The sequence below is a fragment of the Myiozetetes cayanensis genome, unplaced genomic scaffold, assembly GCF_022539395.1.
Source record: "Myiozetetes cayanensis isolate MyiCay16 unplaced genomic scaffold, myiCay2020 scf2-11, whole genome shotgun sequence".
Classification (NCBI taxonomy): domain Eukaryota; kingdom Metazoa; phylum Chordata; class Aves; order Passeriformes; family Tyrannidae; genus Myiozetetes; species Myiozetetes cayanensis.
The window spans coordinates 1180155-1200052 of record NW_026087411.1 but is presented as its reverse complement, the minus strand read 5'-3'; the positions used below and the strand labels follow the sequence as shown (position 1 = coordinate 1200052).

The 19898-nt window shown below is 48.6% G+C and overlaps 1 protein-coding gene across 6 annotated transcripts in view; it reads right to left on the bottom strand.

Annotated features, from left to right (window-relative positions):
• Window positions 1-1985: 1985 nt before the first annotated feature.
• The window catches only part of SPTBN1 (spectrin beta, non-erythrocytic 1), a 111601-nt gene continuing 93688 nt past the window's right edge, over window positions 1986-19898 (bottom strand). For all 6 annotated transcript variants that reach the window (XM_050316968.1, XM_050316969.1, XM_050316971.1 and 3 more), the window contains 13 exons: window positions 19713-19843; window positions 18274-18478; window positions 17753-18127; window positions 15808-16052; window positions 15198-15336; window positions 14241-14325; window positions 13131-13327; window positions 12340-12449; window positions 11699-11762; window positions 6556-6794; window positions 5196-5369; window positions 3830-3872; window positions 1986-3437 (listed from right to left, as the gene is read on the bottom strand). In XM_050316968.1, coding sequence (XP_050172925.1) covers window positions 3222-3437; window positions 3830-3872; window positions 5196-5369; window positions 6556-6794; window positions 11699-11762; window positions 12340-12449; window positions 13131-13327; window positions 14241-14325; window positions 15198-15336; window positions 15808-16052; window positions 17753-18127; window positions 18274-18478; window positions 19713-19843 — 2223 coding nt within the window. In that variant the 3' untranslated portion in view covers window positions 1986-3221. The remainder of the gene's footprint in view (window positions 3438-3829; window positions 3873-5195; window positions 5370-6555; window positions 6795-11698; window positions 11763-12339; window positions 12450-13130; window positions 13328-14240; window positions 14326-15197; window positions 15337-15807; window positions 16053-17752; window positions 18128-18273; window positions 18479-19712; window positions 19844-19898) is intronic.

Sequence of the window (19898 nt, the reverse complement as noted above, 5' to 3'; positions counted from 1 at the left end):
CACTTCTTCAGTGATTTAATTCTTAGCATTAATCACTCATTTAGCACAGCCTGTTCTTCTGATATTTTTTTTAATGAAAAGGACTCATGTCTGTTCCAACTCATAGTCATTTAAGCTTCTGTATTTTTCAGCTACCCGTGATTGGTTAAGGTAGCAAAACCCCAAACAGCCACCAAAAATAGCAAAACTACATCATACCTGCAAGCTATGCATTACAAAAGTATATTCTTAAAGACCCTACACATTTAAAGTCCATACTCTGTGAACTCAAGCATAAATGTGAAGGGAAAACCATCTAAACCACTATTTCACCAGGACAGAGATTAATCCTTCCTTTCTTTACCATTACCATTAATCTTCCTTGTGCAGAGGACAGCCCTACCACAGAACATATTCTCTGTGCAGAACAGATGGATTAATCTGCATTAGATTATTTGCATCAGTCTAAAAGCAAGCCCTCCCACCAACACATGCTCAATTCCAATGGCTAAGGAGTTCTGGTTTTCCCCCCACACTGCACTCAGTTTGCCAGGATACAGGAAGGACCCTTCAGGATACAAACTGTGCTACAGCTCCTCCCTCCTCAGTGGGTAACTGTGCTGGGAGTCTGGCCACGGTGACACTGCAGTCTGGGAGGTGACACAGCCACCTGTGAACAGGTACCGCTGGTGGCAACGGCAGCTGCTCCCATTGCAGTCCCCTTTCCAACACCTACATTTACCAGTCCTTCTTCTCCCCCTGCGATTTTCCAGCAGTCCCTCCCTTCCCCTGGTCCAAGAGATTCCCGCAGTCCTGCTCCCTGCCCTGGCACTGGCTGTGCCCACTGACCTGCCTGCTCTGGCCTGGCTGTGTGCGGAGGCTGCTCCTGACCCTCCAGCTCACTGCTCCCTTACGCTGCAGGGCTTACTAGGGCTCCCTCCTGGTCCTCACCAACCTCCAGGCAGCTCCTAAGCACAAAGGAGTTTTGTTCAAGTCAGTTTAGGGAACAACTTTCAGTGAGAAGCAAGGCAAAGAAGGAAACATGTTCATCTCAGTCACACCAGAATCACACACCACAGGCCATCGAGATGGACCTGTCGCTGCTCAGTGTACCAGCTCAATCAAGTGACACATACTTAAGGCATCCACATCTCTGTGCACTTTAATCAACTAAGAACATTGTTTCATAGCCTCTAATAATGTTAAACCTCAGCTTTTTCTGCTGTGTTAAAATTTACATTTACAATACTAGCAGTGTTAGCCTACATTTCACTAATAATTAGACTGGAACAATGAAACATTACAGAGTAAAAATCCATGTGCATGAATATTCTGCTGTTTAACAACCCAAAACTTTGGAAAACAAGAAGAACCCAGAGAACACTGTACACTCCAAGAAAAGAATTCAGACACTGTATATCGGTCACATGTTCAGGAAACTGTCGCTTGGAAACACGTTTGTTTGCAGTTTGTCTTTCCACCTGAAGTTATATTTGAGTGTATTTCAACAATTACAATACAGTAAAAACCACGTTCCTTACATTTCCCTGATTTTAGAACATACTGGAGCTTCTCAGGGCTATTTCTCTTGGATGCTTCCCTAGGCAGCCCCCAAGGTAAGGGAAGGACTTGAGCACTTGAGCAAAAGGTGGAGAATGGCACTTACTCCAAATGATGTGCTTTGGCTGCCAGCTCTTACATGGAGCTTTACCCCAATCGGGTAAATGTCCAGGTAACTGCACCGCCCCAGCCTCTGCTTATGCTTTACTCCCAGCCATTCTGCTGGATTTACTTCTCACAAACGGCATCTATGTCCAAATATTGTATCAAATATTGATTTCATTCCTTTTTTGGTACTTAATTTGGGGAGCAGGGTAAAAGGGAGGGCAGGTGGGAAGTGAGGAGAAAGAAAAGTGGGAAGAAAGAAAACAGCTATTTCAGAATGAACTTTAGCACAAGAGAATGGAATTACATTTGGAGACATCAGTTTCAGTGCACAGGAGAGATGACATTTTAAAATAACTTTATTTTTGATCCTCTTTCAAAATTATGATTTAACATCGTCAGAAATGAAATAAGAAACTTACCCAGCATATTTAGTTTTAAAAGCATTTAATGACATCGCATATATTTAACAGATAGGGTAAAAGTCTAGAGGTACAGTTCGATACAACTGAAAGCCAGTTCCAGTACTACTCTTGACTACAGGCCCAGTCATTGAAAGTTCATTCCTATTAAATGTAATTTTTGATTGTGCAGTAAGATGAAAATTTTTCATTACAATAGTTACAGTGACAGAAATGCACACTATGTATCAAAGAGCAAGGTAATGTAGCAAAATTATAACACACAGTGCTGCAGCTGACAAGCAAGTAACCATTTGAGTAACATTACTTTTCCAGTAAATGCTTCAGTTCCACTTTTACACTTATCGATGATTTTAAAGGGTTTATTATACATCTAGTCTTATTATACTTTGTACTAGAATTATCTGAAACATACAATATAATGTATTTCGGCCAAAAAAAAAAAAAAAAAAAAAAAGGAAACAAAAACGAAAACAAAACAAACCCAATTTGAAATTACAGCTTATTTGAAACTGTCTCAGCCTGTTCATCCGTCTGGAACACCAACATTCTTACGTGTCGCACTCGATGCAGGAACGCCTGGGGCCGCGTTAATAACCAGCGTGGTGTGTGAGTCAACAGCCCTGCACTCTGTTACAGCAAAGAGAACACACTGCCCTTCAGGAGGGGTTAGAACTGCAAGGGGAGGCTCCGCTGGGCAGGACTCAGCGCAGCGCCCTCAGCTGAGGGAACGCTCCGAGCCGGGACATTGGTTTCTCATGTGCACAGTAGATTTGAAAGCACCGCTGCCTTGCACACCAATAGCACTAGGAGTGGGTTATTTTCCAAGACAGCCTCACAAAATTGAGGAACAGTTTAAATATTAAGATCTAATCTACATTAACTTCATTTAAAAAAAAAAATAAACAAAACAAAAACAAACCCCCAAAACCTGGTCCTCCCTCTCCTACAGAAGCTGCCCAATGCACCTCATACATTTGTAACTTTAGATTTTTTTTTTTGTTGGCTTTTTTTTTGTTTTAAAACGCTCTATAAATAAAAAAATGTCAATCACATTGAGGAACATGAGGCACAGAGAGTAACGTATTGGTTCTGAGCTCGCATGCTGGAATTCCACTGGAACGGTCAGAGAAGTGCAGTGTGTGGAGATGGAGTTCACTTCTTTTTACCAAAAAGGCTGAATCTTTTCTCTTTGTCTTTCTCCTTGTCCTTCTCCCGCTTGCCAGGGCTGGACTCGCTGGTTATTGTGACGCTGGCGGGCAGGGTCTGGGCACGGCTGGAGGCTGGAGTGCTCTGGGTGGTCGGGGACACCTCGATCTTGTCCGACGAGATGGCTGATGTGATGGCCTGGATCCACGTGTTCATCTCCTCCTTCAAGAAGCCCCAAAGGCAGAGAGCCGTTACAACCCACAGCCTGCTCTGACCCGCCTTGCGCAGGGGGAACGGACACGGGTGGGAAACGGGAGGAATCCGGCCCCGAGTCAGGCCCTGGCTCTCCTCTGGCTGTGCTCCCGCAGAGGTGGCTACCAGGGCTGCACCTGAGCAGCCCTGAACCTGCACATCACCCACACCCCCTGCAGACCACGGAATCAAAGCACACTGAGATCACAGACCCCTGGACACTGAGCTGGGAGGGACCCACGGAGTCCAGCCCTGCAGGGGACGGCCCGTCGAGGGCCCCGAGCTCTCGGCAGCCGTTTGTTCCCTCGGTACCACAGCACACACCTCACAGCACAGACAAACCACGAGAAAAGCAAACTTACATCGTCTTTGGCTTGGAAGAGGTATTCGTTGCCATCGGTCAATCTGCAAAGGAAACAACAGGCAGAGTTTTCCCGGCTCTCGTCAACGCCAGCAGAGCCTGTGGCTGCTCTGCTCTCGCACTGCCGGGCTGGCTCGAGGCACTGCACGGGGTGGCACGCGAGGAGCTGCCTCTCCTCACGGGGGAGGCCAGGGTCTGCCTTCTGCTGCATTCCTCTGCTGACTGTACTCAAATGGTTTAACTGGGATACAATTAACAGTGTATGTGAAGATACATATGAATTAAAAAACAATGGAGTAACACCAGGCCAGGCACCTGAACAGGCAGGAGGCAGGGGCAGCAGGAGCTGTGTTGCAGCCTTCCCCATCTTTCCCCACAAAACCCGAGCATTTTAACATCTCTTTACGAAATGAAATTGAGCATTAAACAGTGAAATAACCGTGAGTGAGTAAAGAAAAGATCTACCTGCAAGTACCCGAGGGGCCTGGCGCCTGTGACGGGGCACTGGGAAAAAAGGGCAGCTGGCTCTTGTGCCTAACTTTGCACTTGGAACAGCACATCCTTACATTAGCAATTCAGAGGGGTTTAAAATAGTCTCCAGGATGAATCACATAGCTGCAGGCCTGTCTTCAAGAAAGCTACATTTCCCTAAATATTTGCCATATATTTCCCTATATATTTTCTATAAAGCAAATTTTCCCCGGATATGGATTCTAACATCTTTAGAGGATTCCTGTACCAATATAAAGTTATACTCTCCCCCCAAAAAACCAAACCAAAACACCTCTGTCTTGGAATATGTGACCTGATCAGTTCATAAAGTCAGGGTCCTCTGACAGGATTACCTAGTAGCTGTGTAAAGATAAAATATTTTGAAGATATATTTAACTGAAGGTTGTTTAGTAAAATACAGTTTCACAAGGAAAAGCCTTTTTTTTAACCTTTGAGCAACAGGTCCTTCACATAGTTCAGAGTGAAATGGTCTGTCACTACGTGTCCTGGGCCTGAAAACATGATAGATGTCTTCAGGAGTCTCCTAAATTCATACTGAAAACATTAAACAAGAGGTCTGATTTTGAAAAGAGCAGAGCCATGAACATTCTTCTCAATCAGTTCAGAGGGAGCAGCTGAGGAGCTGTGAGAGGCACTGTGAAATTCAGGCTCCTAACTTCAGGCACCCTCCTCGGGGCTGGTCCCAAACATCAAGTGCACTGATTATTGGGACAGTGTGCTGTGCTCCCTTTGAGAAACAGCCCCTGTGTCAGTGCTGGGAAGAGCTTGCTCAGCAAAGCCGAGTTCCTAGGCTGGGTTCACACAGCAAACACACCCCCACAGCATTTCCACAGCAAACTGCTGCCCAGCCTTACCTGAGCTTGAACACATGCTTCTTCTTCTTGTAGTCGACCGCCACTTCGCAGACCGCGTCCTTCAGGCTCACGGGGATCTCGTTGTGGTAGGGGATGCCGGAGGCAGCAGCTTTGGAGTCCTTGTAGAAGCCCATCTCTTGGTTGTTTATGACACAGTACACGTTATGCCATGACCTGGGGGACAGGGGAAACAAGGCCAGTTATAAATCTAATGCTCTTACTGGTAGAAGTGGGGAAACCAAACCCCGTTATTTCTTAAGATAACGGAGATTAGCTCAGTGTGAGGATGTGGATACGGCCTACGCTGTGCCATAAACCACACAGGGAATTCTCTCATGGAAGCACTGCCATTGAGCCAAATGCAACAGAGATTTCCCTGTGACAGCACATCAGCCTGAGCTCACCGGGGGAGGACTCAGGCACAGTGGGCACTTTGCATTCTTGGGAGAGAAACCAACTGACCTTTTAAGGCAAAGCTCTGTTCTCACTGTGCTGCAAACTGATGAATGGACTGTGTGTGAAATCCTTGACTGACACAAATCATGTGTCTCATTCTCTAACAGAGCTGTGAAAATTAACGATTACTGGAAATAAGAGCACCCAGAGAGTGGCACTGGTGGCTGTCACTGCTTCCAAGGCACCCTCTGGTGCGAACAACCCCAGTGGAACACAAATCCTGGAGTACTGTACTCATGTGTGATCTCAGCTCTGCCAAGGGCTTCTGCTCCTACCAAACCCCCTAGACGTTGCTGGAGCTCAGCTCTTGCCATGAATATTTTCCTTGTGAGCCAAGTCACAAATGGGGTTCCAAGAGCTCTCTCGGCTCACAAAGGACCCCACTCTGCTTTTCCAGCACAGACAAATGTCAGAGCTCTGCCTGTTTGAGACCTGCAGGCCTGGGTCCTGGGAATGGAATTGACTATGGCACACCAATCATCTCCTGCTCATGCCCAACAGATCACAGAGTAGGTGGGAAGTGGTAATGTGCAAACACAAAATGTCAGAAGAATACGAACATTTCTAGTCTCACACCTACGTGGTTTTCTTTTCTTGTAGTAAGATACAACTTGAGAGATGTGGAATCAAATCCCACTGCTGCCACAAATCCATCCTGTGCAGTGGGGAGGTCGTGCTATCTCTGTGCCTCAGTTTTCCACCTGCCAAATATGGCTAATGCTGCCTTTCCTACCAAGTATCTTTAGACTTCCCCCCATACACCGCTCAGCCCCGCAGCCACAGTCCCTGCAGCAGCAGGAGGGAGAACCTGGCAGGCCTCTGGGAGCTGTGAGGAGACAGTGGCAGCAGGGCTGGAGTGAACTGTGTGCCACCTCGGCCGCCGTGGCCGGCACTGGCACGTTACCTGCTGGAGGCTTTCTTGCTGTGTGTCTCCCACTCGTGCTTGCGGTGCAGGAAGCCCTCCATCTGAGCTGAAGGGATCTCCTGGGTTTTGGCTGGAAGGGTAGCAGCAGTCTGGGCCTGAACAGCGGTCTTGGCTTTGCGGTCTGACGTCGGGGAAGGAACCGGACTGGACTCTTTGGAACTCGTCCTCTGTTCTGCAGCTCCATTGACCATCTCGTTTGTGTCTGCAGTTTCTGCCACCTGGGAAGAGTGGAGAGCACGTTCAGCCTGCAGCTCCCAGCACTGGGCTATCCTGCAGTTAACCTGCCTCCCTGCACAACGTGGCTGTGTATAAACTTTGCCTGGAAAATGACACAGGCCAATAAGTTCTCTCTCGCACTCCATGGAGACACAGGAGGCCAAGGAAATTAGAAGGTTGGAATGGATTAGTACCCATTTTATAGGTGGAGAGAAGGGAAAATAAGAGCAACTGAACGTCAGTGTGAATTTTACTGTGCTTTGCTCTGCTGGTCAATTCATATTCTTTAATATACTGTTATCCTAAAATGAGAGCATTTGATTCTGTTGCTAAGTACTGCGATGTTTGAACAGTAACAATCACACTTTCTGCAGACCCAGAGGAACAGTAGAAGTTATACACATCAGCCACCTTAAATACATTTATGGCATTACTGGGGTATTAAAAGTCCATAAAAGGTATTAACTATGAGTCAGCAGAGAAAGATTTCACAATCGCCCAGGAGCATTTACAAAAATGTGTGCAATTCATTTGTTTCTGTAAAAGCTCCTTTCCCACTTTCCCCGTTCCCCTAGTGACACAACAAAATCAAAACATGCAGAAATTAGAGAGATTACACCATGCATTTCATCTCCACCATCCCAGTTAGGATATTGGATCATAAAGACAAGGGAAATGAGGTCACGAGTCAATTATCGAGGTCTGTTCAGACTGGCGTTATTAGGTGGGTTGGATTTTGGTTAAAGGAACTGAAAACCACCACAGTCACACAGCATCACACAGCTATTTACCCCCAAACAAAGACAGAACCAAGGCCTTGCCCATCACTTGCTTTGTTGGTCGCGTTGCCTGTCGCACTGGGAGCGATACCCAGAGAGCAGCCGTGACTCCAGCAGCTCTCACTGCTCAAGCTGTCGACGTCTTCAGGAGCCATTCATCCAAAAATCATTTAAATTGGAATCCTAATGGCCATAAGCTTTTGAAATGCAGCTTGGTCCCAGTGTTTTTTTTTCCTGTACCATTACTTTGACATACAGAGCTGTTGGTAGCAGCTCAGGAGTTACACAACCAGTGTGTAGTATTATTATTAGCAAGTTACTAAAGCTCAGTGCTGCTAATGCTCTAGTAGATTACAAACATTCTGGACTGTTTTTATGCAGACAAGCAGGTTTTTGTGAATGGCACAATAATTAGACATTCCCACTTCTGCACATGGCCTGGACAAATCAAAAGCAGCCGAATTATTATGCAACAAACTCAATTTTGCCACCGTTTGCTACAACTCCTCACACCTACCCAGTATCTGTCATTGGCCCTCACGCCCCGTCCCTCACGCACGGACCCGGGAAGATCTGAGTGTCAGCTTGCTCTGAATGTGGGAAGGATTGGTTAACTGCCTTTCAGCAACCCAGACACTACCCCTGGAACAGGGAGAGGATCCCAGCTCACACTGCACTGCAGTCAGGTCTGCTTTGCTCTGTGCATACACACCTGGAGCCTTTTGCTGCTCCTTCACAATTAGGATCGATCTAAGCCACCAAACCTCACTACTTGTATCCAAATCTCAACATATAACAAAAATGTTGGATTGAAGCGGGGAAAAGGGTCAATAGATGAGGCTGAAGATTATCTGAACTCTGCCAGAACACAGGCATTGGAATGAACAACCAGCGAGACGCCCCTGGAACCTCAATTAACCAGGGGTCACCCACAGCCAACAGATCACCTTCAGGAACAAGGAGTGCCCTTGGCACATCTTTCTGTCCACTGACACTTCCTGCCGCTCAAACTCTGCTGCAGCCCTGTCTGAGGGACCTGAGGCCTCTGAGGAATTACACAGATCACAGGAACTCGCCTCCAAAATGAGATAAACTCCCCAGAACCACCTGTCCCCTGCCCCGACAGCGAGAGCGCAGCGTTTGCTGGGGCGATACCAGCAAGATGTGACAATGTGACTGCCCTGGGGATACCTGCAACCACTGATCTGAGGGAAAACACACCAGCTTCACACCAGCAGCCACTGCACAGCTGCTTAAGGTGTTTTCTGGGAAATAGCATGGAATTCAGTTGCCATCTGCAGCCCTGTGTCTTTAAGTGACAACTGCCAGCTTCCATCACACCATCAGACCTGCGACTCCTACGTCCAGTCCTACTGGCTGTGAAAGGGCTAGGAAAAGCCTTCCTGCTGCTCTCTCAGGTTTTACTTCCTTGTCACGTGTTTATCTACAATTAACAGAAAACAAGCAAAATAAACGGGAATCATGAAGAGCTCTGCCAAGGATGTGTCACCGACACGGAGAGGAAACAGGAGCCGAACAAACGTCAATGGAAACATGCGTGGGACATGCGGAGACAGCGCCGTGGGACAAACCAACAGCAAACACTTACAGCACAACAGGGCTCAGGGACACGAGACAGGGCTCTCACAGGGACTGAGGGTTAGTGGGACGTGCTTTAGTGGCTGCTCTGGAGATACTGAAAGCAGGACTGTGACATGCAACAGGACAGCTGGTGACAACGACGGGAGACACCCCTTTGGTTTTCACAGTGCTTGAGGCAACATTGTATTCAGTTCATCAACTCAAGGCTCTGCAGCACAGCTTAAAAAACAGAGATGGATTTGCCTGTTCCAGATGCAAACAGATGACAGGTTGTTCTGGCAAAAGGACCTCTCTAATGCATTAAGCCAGTCCCACAGGCTGTAACAAACAGGTGAAATCTTACACTTCTAGTGCCTAAAATGATGACCTTAATCTATGACATCATTAACTTTTCTTCATCATAAAAATGGAATTTTTATAGAACTGCACTAATACAAACAGAAGAGTCTCTCTCTCTAAATTACTCCTGCACACTACTTTTCAGCCAGAGGACACGTGAAGGCTTCGTGGATGGTGGAGTCTGAAGCTCCAGCTGTCCTGCCCTGAGAGCTGGCAGCCCTTGCAGGCACAGAGAGCAGCACTGCTGTGGGAGCCACCAGAGCGTGCCCACACAGTCACAGGGAACTTTTAAAAGCATTAAGAAGCTATATGTTGTTATCCTGACAAGAGAAAAAAAACATGCATCATGAAGTGGAAAGACAAAGGTACAGTTACTGAAGCACAGCCTCTCAGTGCCCGTTCTCACGTCACAGGCTCAGCCCATCCAGAACCATCCAGCTGCACTGCTCAGCCACTTGGCAGAGCCAAAAGTCTCATCAACAGCAGCAGATCTGGTGCCTCACATCAGCACTGACACAGCTGGGTACACCTGAGCTATTGCAACACAGGACTCAACAAACTGAGCTGAAAAATCCCCACAAAAGACTGAAGATGGCAAAGATGAATGTGGGAACGCATTATGTATCATGGCAATAAAAAAAAATAAAATTTTGAAAGAAGCAAACAGGTGATGTATAAGGTTGTGGTAACCAGCAAGATGATGATCTGGGACTTGCTTGCAGGTCCCTCACATTCCCTGCCACAACTGTACAGAATGTATGAACATCAGAATGCACAACAGCTCATGTTGTAACTGAATATTGAAGATGACCCAAAAGGCTCTGTGCTCAGAAAGAGGAAGGTGGAACTGCTGAGTGTGTGCAGACTCAGACCTCACTGGGATGGGCTATTGGAAAGATAAACTGGTGCTGAAAGGCATTTCCTCCAGAGCCCTGGGCTGGAACCCGTGTTTGCTTTGCACGAGCCCCGATATCCATGGATCTGAGCCTGCCAGGGACCTTCCTGCCTGGAATGTAACCTCGGAGAGCCAGGCTCAGTAACCACAAGAAGTGCCACTTCTCTCCCCACTGGCAGCAAGGAGGCTCTGCAGGAGGGGGAGGAGCCAGGCCCAGCTCCTGTGCTGCATTAACTCTGGAGACATAGCCTGGCATTTTCCTGGAGCACAGCAAGGTTCTTGGCATGCATCCTGACTCCACTGGGACACCCCCCTGCCAAGAAGGAACCAGTAAGGCATGGAGCATTCAGCCTGCATCTAGGTAAAATAAAGAGCTGGATCTTACACCAATGCATTTTATTGAGTTCTTAAAGCATCACAACCTCTCCCCAGGGGCCATGCCCTGCTCTCTTTGACCCCTCTGTCTCTCCAGTGCCTGGATACTGAACTGCTGCAGTGCCAGCTGGACAGGACTGAGGCCAAACAGGGCCCAGCACAGCTCTCCAGCAAGATCACAACCCTTCCTGAGGACTAAACCCCCAGATAAATCTAGATACTGGGTTTTAATGGTTTATTTCACGTTTATTTGTCTCTGCAGTCAATGAGTCCATTCTGCATGGAATGTTATACAACTAACCTGAAGGCTTTTATTTGTCCAGAGTCACACTCCCCCCTCTCCCCCAGCCCTTCCTGCCCAGCTCACTTGTGTGGATTATCTTTGGCCTTGTAAATAACTCTCTTGCTAAGGCAGCTGATTTAATAATATCGAATAATGCCGTGCTGAGACCTGTTAGTACAGCTCGATGCGTCATACCTGTCAGGGTCTAGTGCTCTTCTTCATTAGGCTGTAATCTCATTAATCTCAATTACTCATATAAAGGACGATTTAGCTGGAAAATCTTAACACTATTAGCGACATGAAAAACTCACAGTAAATAACATGAAATAAATGTGTCACCTTAAAGCAACTGAGTGTCAGTGGGGAGATTCAAATAAACAAAGATTAAAGTGAAGCAAATATATCTCCAAGGGGCTGCTAATCAAATAAAAGTCAACTGATGGGAAGGAAGAGAAAAGCAGCAGGGAAATCTGAAGCCAAAAGATGAAACCAGTACCAGTAACCCATACTGAAAAAAAGGTGTCTTTTGCTGCACATGACTCTGTGTCACAGTCCAGATCACGAGCGGTCATTGGCTGTCCGTCTGCTAATAAAGTTTTTGTAGTTTTGGTAGGTTTGGGAGCGGTAACTAACCCGTGGAGACTCCTGGTCTGAGGGCAAACCGTTCTGGGAAACCTGCTCTCCTTTTGTCCCATCCCTGGTGGAGAGAGGAAAAAAGAAAAGAAACGGTATTAAGTTCTCAGAAGTCACATGTCTTGTTCACCAAAATGAGATTTTCCTACTGAATATTAATTTAAGAAATTTAAGCAAGTTCCTAAAATCCTCAGGCCCAACTGAATAAATCCAGTGTGAAGTGAGATCAAACCAGACTCTACTGACAGTTACCTTTCAAATAAGCCTCCTCTCACATAAGTAATTTCATAAATGTTAATGTGCCACGGATGTGGCTTCAAATCTGTAAGTGATGCTCATCAAAGGAAAAAGCTGAGGTTGTTCAGGAACTGCAACTCATAACCCAGGGGCTGGAAAAGCAGCAGTCCTGCTTTCATGCCAGGGACACCTCAGCAATCACAACACTGCGGCAGGATGGAAAATGGGAGCATCCAATTCAGCAGAGAATTCAGGGGGCTGGGAAAGGTCCTGTGCCCAGAAACCACCAAGTCTTCTAACAGGGGTCACATTACTAAATCCAACAACTTCCCTTCCTTTCACAGCCCACTCCCAGCCTGAGGACCCCGTGGCAGAGCCCACGTGCAGTGCAGAGTGCCGCTCACCATTGCTGCTGGGAGTCTGCATCCTCTGCCTTGGGGCCGGGCTCCGGGGTGGGCGGCTGCCTCTTCCGCTCCTCCTCCTCCTGCTGCCGACGCACTTCCAGCAGCTCCAGCTGGGGAAGGAAACGGTTTTGGGAAGTTAAAAGCACTGCCTGTTTTTCAGGGGGATTTCTAGAAACTCAAACCACCCTGTACCTTCTCCTGAAACATAACTGAAATTAGAGTGAATTGCAGTACAACTGGAAGGCAGCAGTCTTGGCAGGTATCGGTCACGCCACGTTTGTGGCACTGAGTTTGCCACTGAGGGCACAGAGCATCAGACCCTCTGACACTGAGTGGGGCTGTTCTCCAATTCATTCTATCAGAACAAAACCCAGACAAACAAGAAAACAACCAAGTAGTTAAAATACCAAAAAGTGACATCCTCTTGTCTGTCTGCCATACACAGAAATAAAATGTTCCACATCTGAATGCCTGAAATGAACCATCTCCACAGACCAGCCTGATTGGTGGAGATGCTGAGAAACTCCAGTTCCTTTTGTCTGCAGCTGTGTGTGTGAAGAACCAAGCCACTTCAGTTTTAGTGTCTAAAGCCAAACTGTCCTCCAAAGATGGCAACATGCTCCCCAAGCATTAATCACCGACACTGCAGCTGGGCTCACAATGGGCTTTGGGGTTTTATCCCTTATTGTGTCTTTCTAGGGCATCAACACGTGCAGATGAGGTCGGCGATGCTGGGAGTTCCTCCCCACCCCCAGCCCGGAGGAGAGGCCAGCAGAGGCTCAGGCACCCACCGTGGTCAGCCTTTCCAGCGCTGCAAACCTCTCGTCCCAGGTGGCTGCGGACTTTTCAAAGGCCTCGTGCCGCTTGATTAACTTCTCCACTTCATCCACGCTCTGCCCGATCTCCCGGCTGGACAGGTAGGGCTCCTGTCCCAGCAGCCAGGCCTCGGCCACGCTGGCATCTCTGGAGAACTGGTGCACCTCCAGAACTGAGCACAGAGGGGACAGGAATCAGCACCATTCACGCCACAAGGAGCAGCATGAAGTCATCAGGCAGCTTCTGGATTTACCCAGACACAGCTCAGGAACAAAGAACATGTGCTTGGCTAAGTATTTTCCTTAACTAAGCTCAATGAAATGGATCACTGAACAGACAGAAAATACTCCTGTTGCCTTTGCTTTGGAGAAAAAATGCAAGTTAATGCCTACTTCCATTTCTTCTATTTAATTTTGCAGGTTCAGTGGGGGGGGGGTTTGTTCTAACCTGCTGTATCATACTAATTTTAGCATAGAAATCCTGTTCTCTGCTGGTTTTCTCCCTCAGGCTGCCCTGTCTAGGGAACAGCTGGACAGCAGCTGCAGCTCCCTCCAGCAAACAGCATTTCTGTACCTGGGGTGCCTCTCCACAGTGCTACAGTTGCAGGTTTGCACTGCCCTTGTTAAGAGTGTCAGAACTGGGCTGTCCACGGTGTAAAACTTGCAAGACTGTGGTGTTTACAAGTACACCTTTGCCAGTGAACTGCCCATCCACATTCCACCCTCAGGAAGCGCAGGCACAGCACATGCAGGAGGTAGCAGGGCTTTACTGCTCCCTATTTTTGCATAGTGCATCCTCTGTGGAAATGCAGTTGGAATGTGACACCTGCCAAACAGCTAAAGCTATTGCACCGAGCTCCAGGTTTGATCTATAGGGCAAGACCTTCGGGGCAGTTTCTTGGGTTCCAATTCTCCATCATCAACCTATCAACAAGTGGGAGCCTGACAGCTATTCCAGCACAAACACATTCCAAGCGCTGTAACACAAAAGGAAGGAGCTGCAGGGGTTTTTTTCAATGCTCAGAAAGACACAGTGAAGAGAGTTAGATATGGCCCAGCCCAGAAGAAATCCAAGGGTGTCCTTACTCAGTCTCAGCCACTCCCATCTGTCTTCCCATTTGTCAATCATTTCTTTTCTCTTTTCCGTCAGCTGCAGCAGCTTCTCCTTGATCTGGGGGGGCAGAGGAGAGGGCAGGGCTGTTACACAAGCACCAAAAACCTGCCCACCCCCACACACTGCACTGACAGACACTCTGGGAGTTTTGTCAGGAAGTGACTTCAGCAGGGAAACAACAGCTGGTTTTCTCTTCCAAGTATAAATAAATATGACATTTGCATTAAAATATCACATTTGCATAAGCACTCGCTGTCTGTTAAAAACTACAGCACCAAGAGCATTTGATTCAAAGGGTGCAATGGAAAACCAGATGTAAACAGAGCAGTTCTGGACTGTATCTTCTGCCCTTTTTTACAGCAAACAGTGCAGAACTGCTGCTCAGGGCTGTTCCACAACCCCTCCCCTCCCCGAGTGGGCAGTGGCTCCCAACGTTTAGTCCCAAAGAGAGGTAGGAGATACACAGGTTAAGCCTCTGTTCTCTGCCTGGACACATCAGAAAACAAATCAAGGCCTTAAGCAGTTGGATATGGTTTTCTCTTAATATTCCCCAGATTTACTCCCTGCAAGACAAACTTTTTCCTGCTCCTCCCCCTCGCAGGCCTCTCCACAGCATTCCAGTTCCCCTGCACACAGTCCAGGCTGCCTCCCAGCTGCCCGTGCTCAAGGAAGCCACCTTTCCCTCCCAGAGCCCCCTCTCTGCAGAACAGAATGTAGAGAGGAATTCTGCATTCCCTGGGCTGAAAATGACCCTTTAAAGCCCCAGTGCCACCTCTGCTCCCCAACATGAGCTCACAGGGTGAGACTATACACTGATTTCCCACCCTGAGGTAACACGAGTCCCTGTGAACACGCAGATCACGCCTGTGTAGATGACACAGGGCCAGTCTGTCCCCCTGGACCAGCCCAGGCCCCCAGGAGCACAGTACCTCCTCGGAGGCGTAGTGTTTCCTGGCCAGCAGAGACTTGCCCAGCTCGATGCAGGTGGTGAAGCTGTCGTTCCGCGCATCGATCTCTGCCTTGATACCCTGGTGATTGTTCATCAGCAACTCCACAGACGACACGTCCCTACAAAGCACCAAAACCACGCATGCTGGAGTCAACGGCTGCTACATCTGCAAACAAGTTACATTTTCAAACCAAACGGCAAAAGAATTGATTCCTGGATTGTCTCTGCAGGTTGGGAAGCCTTTCCTCAGGAGCAGCACCATTCTGATCCGAGTCAGAGACTGGATAACCACCTGAATGAGACTGGATAACCTCCCGAATGAGAGACTGGATAACCACCTGAATGAGACTGGATTAACCTCCTGAATGAGAGACTGGATAACCTCCTGAATCAGAGACTGGATTAACCACCTGAATCAGAGGATAACCAGAGACCGAATCTCTTTAGGCAGATTTTGCACTGCAACAACTCCAGCAGCCCCAGCCCCACCCAGAACAAGCTGCTGCCCCCCCAGCCGTGACAGGAGCTCTGACAGCTGTTCCTCAGTGACCTGAGCCTTATCTTGCCATGGGGAAGATGCCTCCCGTTACCTTGGCTTCTCCTGGGCCTCTATCTGCCGGATGACGTCCTCCATCCAGAGCATGAGGTCCCGGACCATGCTGAAGAAGCGGAACTTGTCTCCCGTGTCCACCAGCCGCACCCTGCGGCCCTCGCAGGCGTCCAGCAGCGCCTTCCAGGCCTCCAGCACCTCGTTCTCCCTCTTCTGGATGTCATCGGCCTTGTCCCCGGCGTAGGCGGCCTGCAGACGCGCGGCATCCTCCTGCAGCTGCCTCACCTGGGGCGGGAGAGACACATCCCTCAGGGGCCACGCTCCCGAGACACACGCACGGGGACACTCAGCGGCTCACCCACCACTGCAACGGCTCCCCAGGCACTGGAAATGCATTTGCTCTGTCAGCACTGAAAGGGCTCTTCTGTTGGTAATCCCTCAGAGAACATTTTAGACGAGACTGGTGGGTCAAGGGACTCCCAAAACAGCAAAGATTTGCCACTGCCTAAACCCGCTGGAAAACTTGGTGCCAAAACAAAGTGACTGTTAAATGTCACGGCAAGTGGGGGCCAATTTCATCACCACATCTCCTTCACCTCACACAAGTGGCAACGGCACTCAGGATCTCTGTATCCAAACCACTACTCCAGCTGACAGAGGGGATTTTTGAAAAGTGCAGATGATGACTTCAAAGAAAAGAAAAATTGGAAATTTTAAGATCTTACTACTATTAGAAATCTCTTCCTTTCAAACACTGTCTTGGGACATCAAATGCTAATTCTTGACTGTTTCACCTATTTTTCAAGCCAGGAAACATTCTATTAGCTCTTGTTTAATAATTGGGTTTTTTTAACATCAAAACAAACTGCCTTCTAGCTACAGGCACAGAGATCATGCCTCTCATAATGATCCATCTCAGTGCTCTGGCTGTTCCAGCCAAAAATTGCCCTAAGTGCTTTCCCCACAGCTCTGTGCTATGATTACATATTCCTCCATTTAGGGCTTGATTATAATTACCTTTTTGAGAGACTGGGATTGATGTTTTGTGAATGTCTCCCATTTTCTGTATAAAATCTACAGCTTCTGAAAGTAAAACACTTGGAAAATCACATACTTGCTCTTTCCCCTTTATTCTAGTGCAAATTGCAACATAACCAAGAATTGGCTGGCAGCTTGGCCATAAAAGCTCTTTCCTGACCTACTGGGATAAATGCAGTCAGCTGTAATTCTTCCATTCCTTAAGCAACTCATTCCCTTCCCAAATTCTCATTCTGGCAGCTGACCATTGTATTTTGGTTTAGAATCCCCCATGTGCTGTATGAGCAGCTGCTGCCTTGTACTTAACATACCTCAAATTCAAAAAATTCGGAATTAGATCAAGTTTGGGTGCTTTTAAAAATCTTAGCCTGGACTGTGGACTTTAAATCTCTCCAGACTGCCTCTAGGAAGCACCAGGAAAGGCCATATTTAAATCAAGTCAGAAAGCCTCTGTGCAGATCTTTAGGCTTCCTTTGCCTCTCAGAAAGGAAAGATAAACAGTGCCTGGCACAAGAGGGTTTGGTTGGGGCTTTCTGGTGTTTTTTAACACAAAAAAACCCAATCCAATCAACCAGCCGGAAAACCCCAAACCCCGACAAACCAACCAGGCTTACACACTCCTTCATACTTGCATTTTAGGTCAATACAGAAGCCCTCTGCCTTTATCATTTCTTCCTCACCCAAGGGCAGGAAATGGAACGATGTCAAGCAATTGCTGCCATGTTCAGAAACATGTGTACTTACAGATGGCTATTTCAGATAACCAACCTAAGGCACTGACAGAGAAGCAGACGGGCAGATAAGAAAACGATGCAGGTGCAATTATTCCCACAGCAATCCACTGGGGAAGCAGCTGGCAGCACTCTATGTCCCCAGCACGGAGGGGCCAAGGGCAGCAGCAGAACTGCCCCGCTCAGGTTCCCACCCACCCCACTCCCGTCACACACCTGGGTGCCCAGGGCCTGGATATCGTGCTCGAACGTCGTGTGCATTCTCTGTAGTGTTTCCACTGTGTTTTGGTCTCTGCCAAGCTCCTCAGGCAGTTTCTTGTGTTTGTCTTGAATACGCCCTAAGATCTCCTTGGCATCGTGGTAAAATTTGTGCAGTTCGTAAGAGGCTGCGAGGATTTGTGTTCTCGTGTCAATGAGCTCCAGGAGGTCAGCCCAGGCCTCATTGAGTCCGTCCTTCCACTCTGCGATCGTGGCAGCATCTGAGTGTCCAGAGTTGATGAGCTCATCTGCCATGTGGTTCACAGTGTCCACACGCTCCTGGCCAATGTTCCCGGTGTCTCGGGCGAATTCCCGGAAGCGCTCCTGCAGCATCTGGAGGGCAGAGCGACAGCGCTGCGCTTACAGAGCGGCCCGGGCGAGCCAAGGCAGCCCCGTCACCCTGCCAGGGGCTGCAGCCACCGCTCAGGGTGTGCAGCACCCAGGGAGGCCAGGCCGGCCCATTCCCTCCAGGAACTCACCGTGACGTGCTCGTAGTCCTGGCCCAGCTCGTGGGATCCCGCCACCACCTCCCTCTCCGCAATCCACTGCTCCAGGTCGTCCACCTCGCGGTTGAGCTGGAACAGGCGGTGTCTCTCGTCCAGCTTGCCCCTCCTCTCCTCGGCCAGGTCCTTGAGGCCGGCGTACAGCTTGTCCACCTTGGACTGCCGCATGCTGATGCGCTCGCTGCAACACAACGAGCCCTCGGTCTGCGCCGGCCCCACAGCCCCGTGGGAATGGGGGACACTGCACGGGGTGAAATCCCGGGGGATTCACCCGCAGAACACACCTCTGCTGTGCAGGGGTTTGACTGGACACGCTGCACCCACCTCTGCTGGCAGAGTGACTGCACTAGCTGGGAAACCTGTCTGTCCTGTACCAAAACCCTCTGGCTTTACAGACAGAAGAGCTGGGAGCCAAGCTCTCCATTTGTCTGGCCACAGACCACACCAGTCTTCTCCCCAAACTACAGTTAGGACCCAGGCTGCTGAGGCAGGGGCAGTTAATTCTCATTTAAACACTGCTTCCAGGTTCAGCAGCACTCATGGGTTTCTCACCCCCTAAAGCTCAGCATTTCCACACAGCATTAATATTTCTACTTGCTATCTCTTTTGCCTACATTTGTCTGAGCCATACAGCCCTGTCAGAGTGCCCTCCCTCTGCCTTGTAAAGTTGGTGATGTTATTCCAGTACTCAGGCAGCTCAGCCAGAATCCACTCCCATCAGAAATGATCACGACCACAAGAGAGTGTTTTTGAGTTCAGCAACAACCTTCCACCAGAGGCAGAGGGTGTCTGTCCCAAGCCAGTCCCAGCAAAGGCAGAGCAGTTACATCCATCAGCCTCAGAGCGGAGTCAGCCTTGCAGCTGAAGCCAGTGGAGAATTCTGTGTGCTGAGCTTCAGCTCCTACAGCAAAACGGTTCTAAAGCTTCCTGGATTCTCCCCCAGGGAAAGCCCTTTATGAGAGCTGAGATCAATTTACCAAAAGCAAGATGTTAATGTGCCCATGTTTAAAGCATCTGACTCCAGGCACTGGTTCTGCTGGAATCTCAAGGACAGGAGGCAGATTTCGGGGAGCACTGCAGGAGGATAAATGAGTGTGACCTCAGGGGCTGGACATGACAGCTGGTTGGAAGGGCCAGTGTGGACCTTGTCCCTCAGCTCTGCTACACCTCCAGAGGCTCAGCAGCCTGCACAGGGGCACCACACACACTGGCTGAGGGGAAATCAGCAGCTGCACCTACTGACCCTGTCTCTGGCCAAGTGGTCCACCTTGCACCCTGAACTGAGTGAGGCTGAACTCCTCTTCCTCTTCTGAGCTACTTACTCTGTGCTGCAGTATTTGTGGGTCAGAACAACCTAGTGAAGGGACTGAACTACTGGAAGAACTCACGATCCAATTAAAAATGGCAGTTAATACCTTTCTGGGTGGTTGTCTGCCACCAAAGTTCTGCTGGTCTTTGAAAGCTGGTGCACAGTTTCAGCATAGTCTTCTACAGCTTGTTCCAAAATCTGGTGTTTCTTCAGCATGGACACGGCACTCTGTTCATCCTGTGAGGGGACAGCAAGGGACAGTCAGGCCCCCACTCCACAGAACGAACACCAC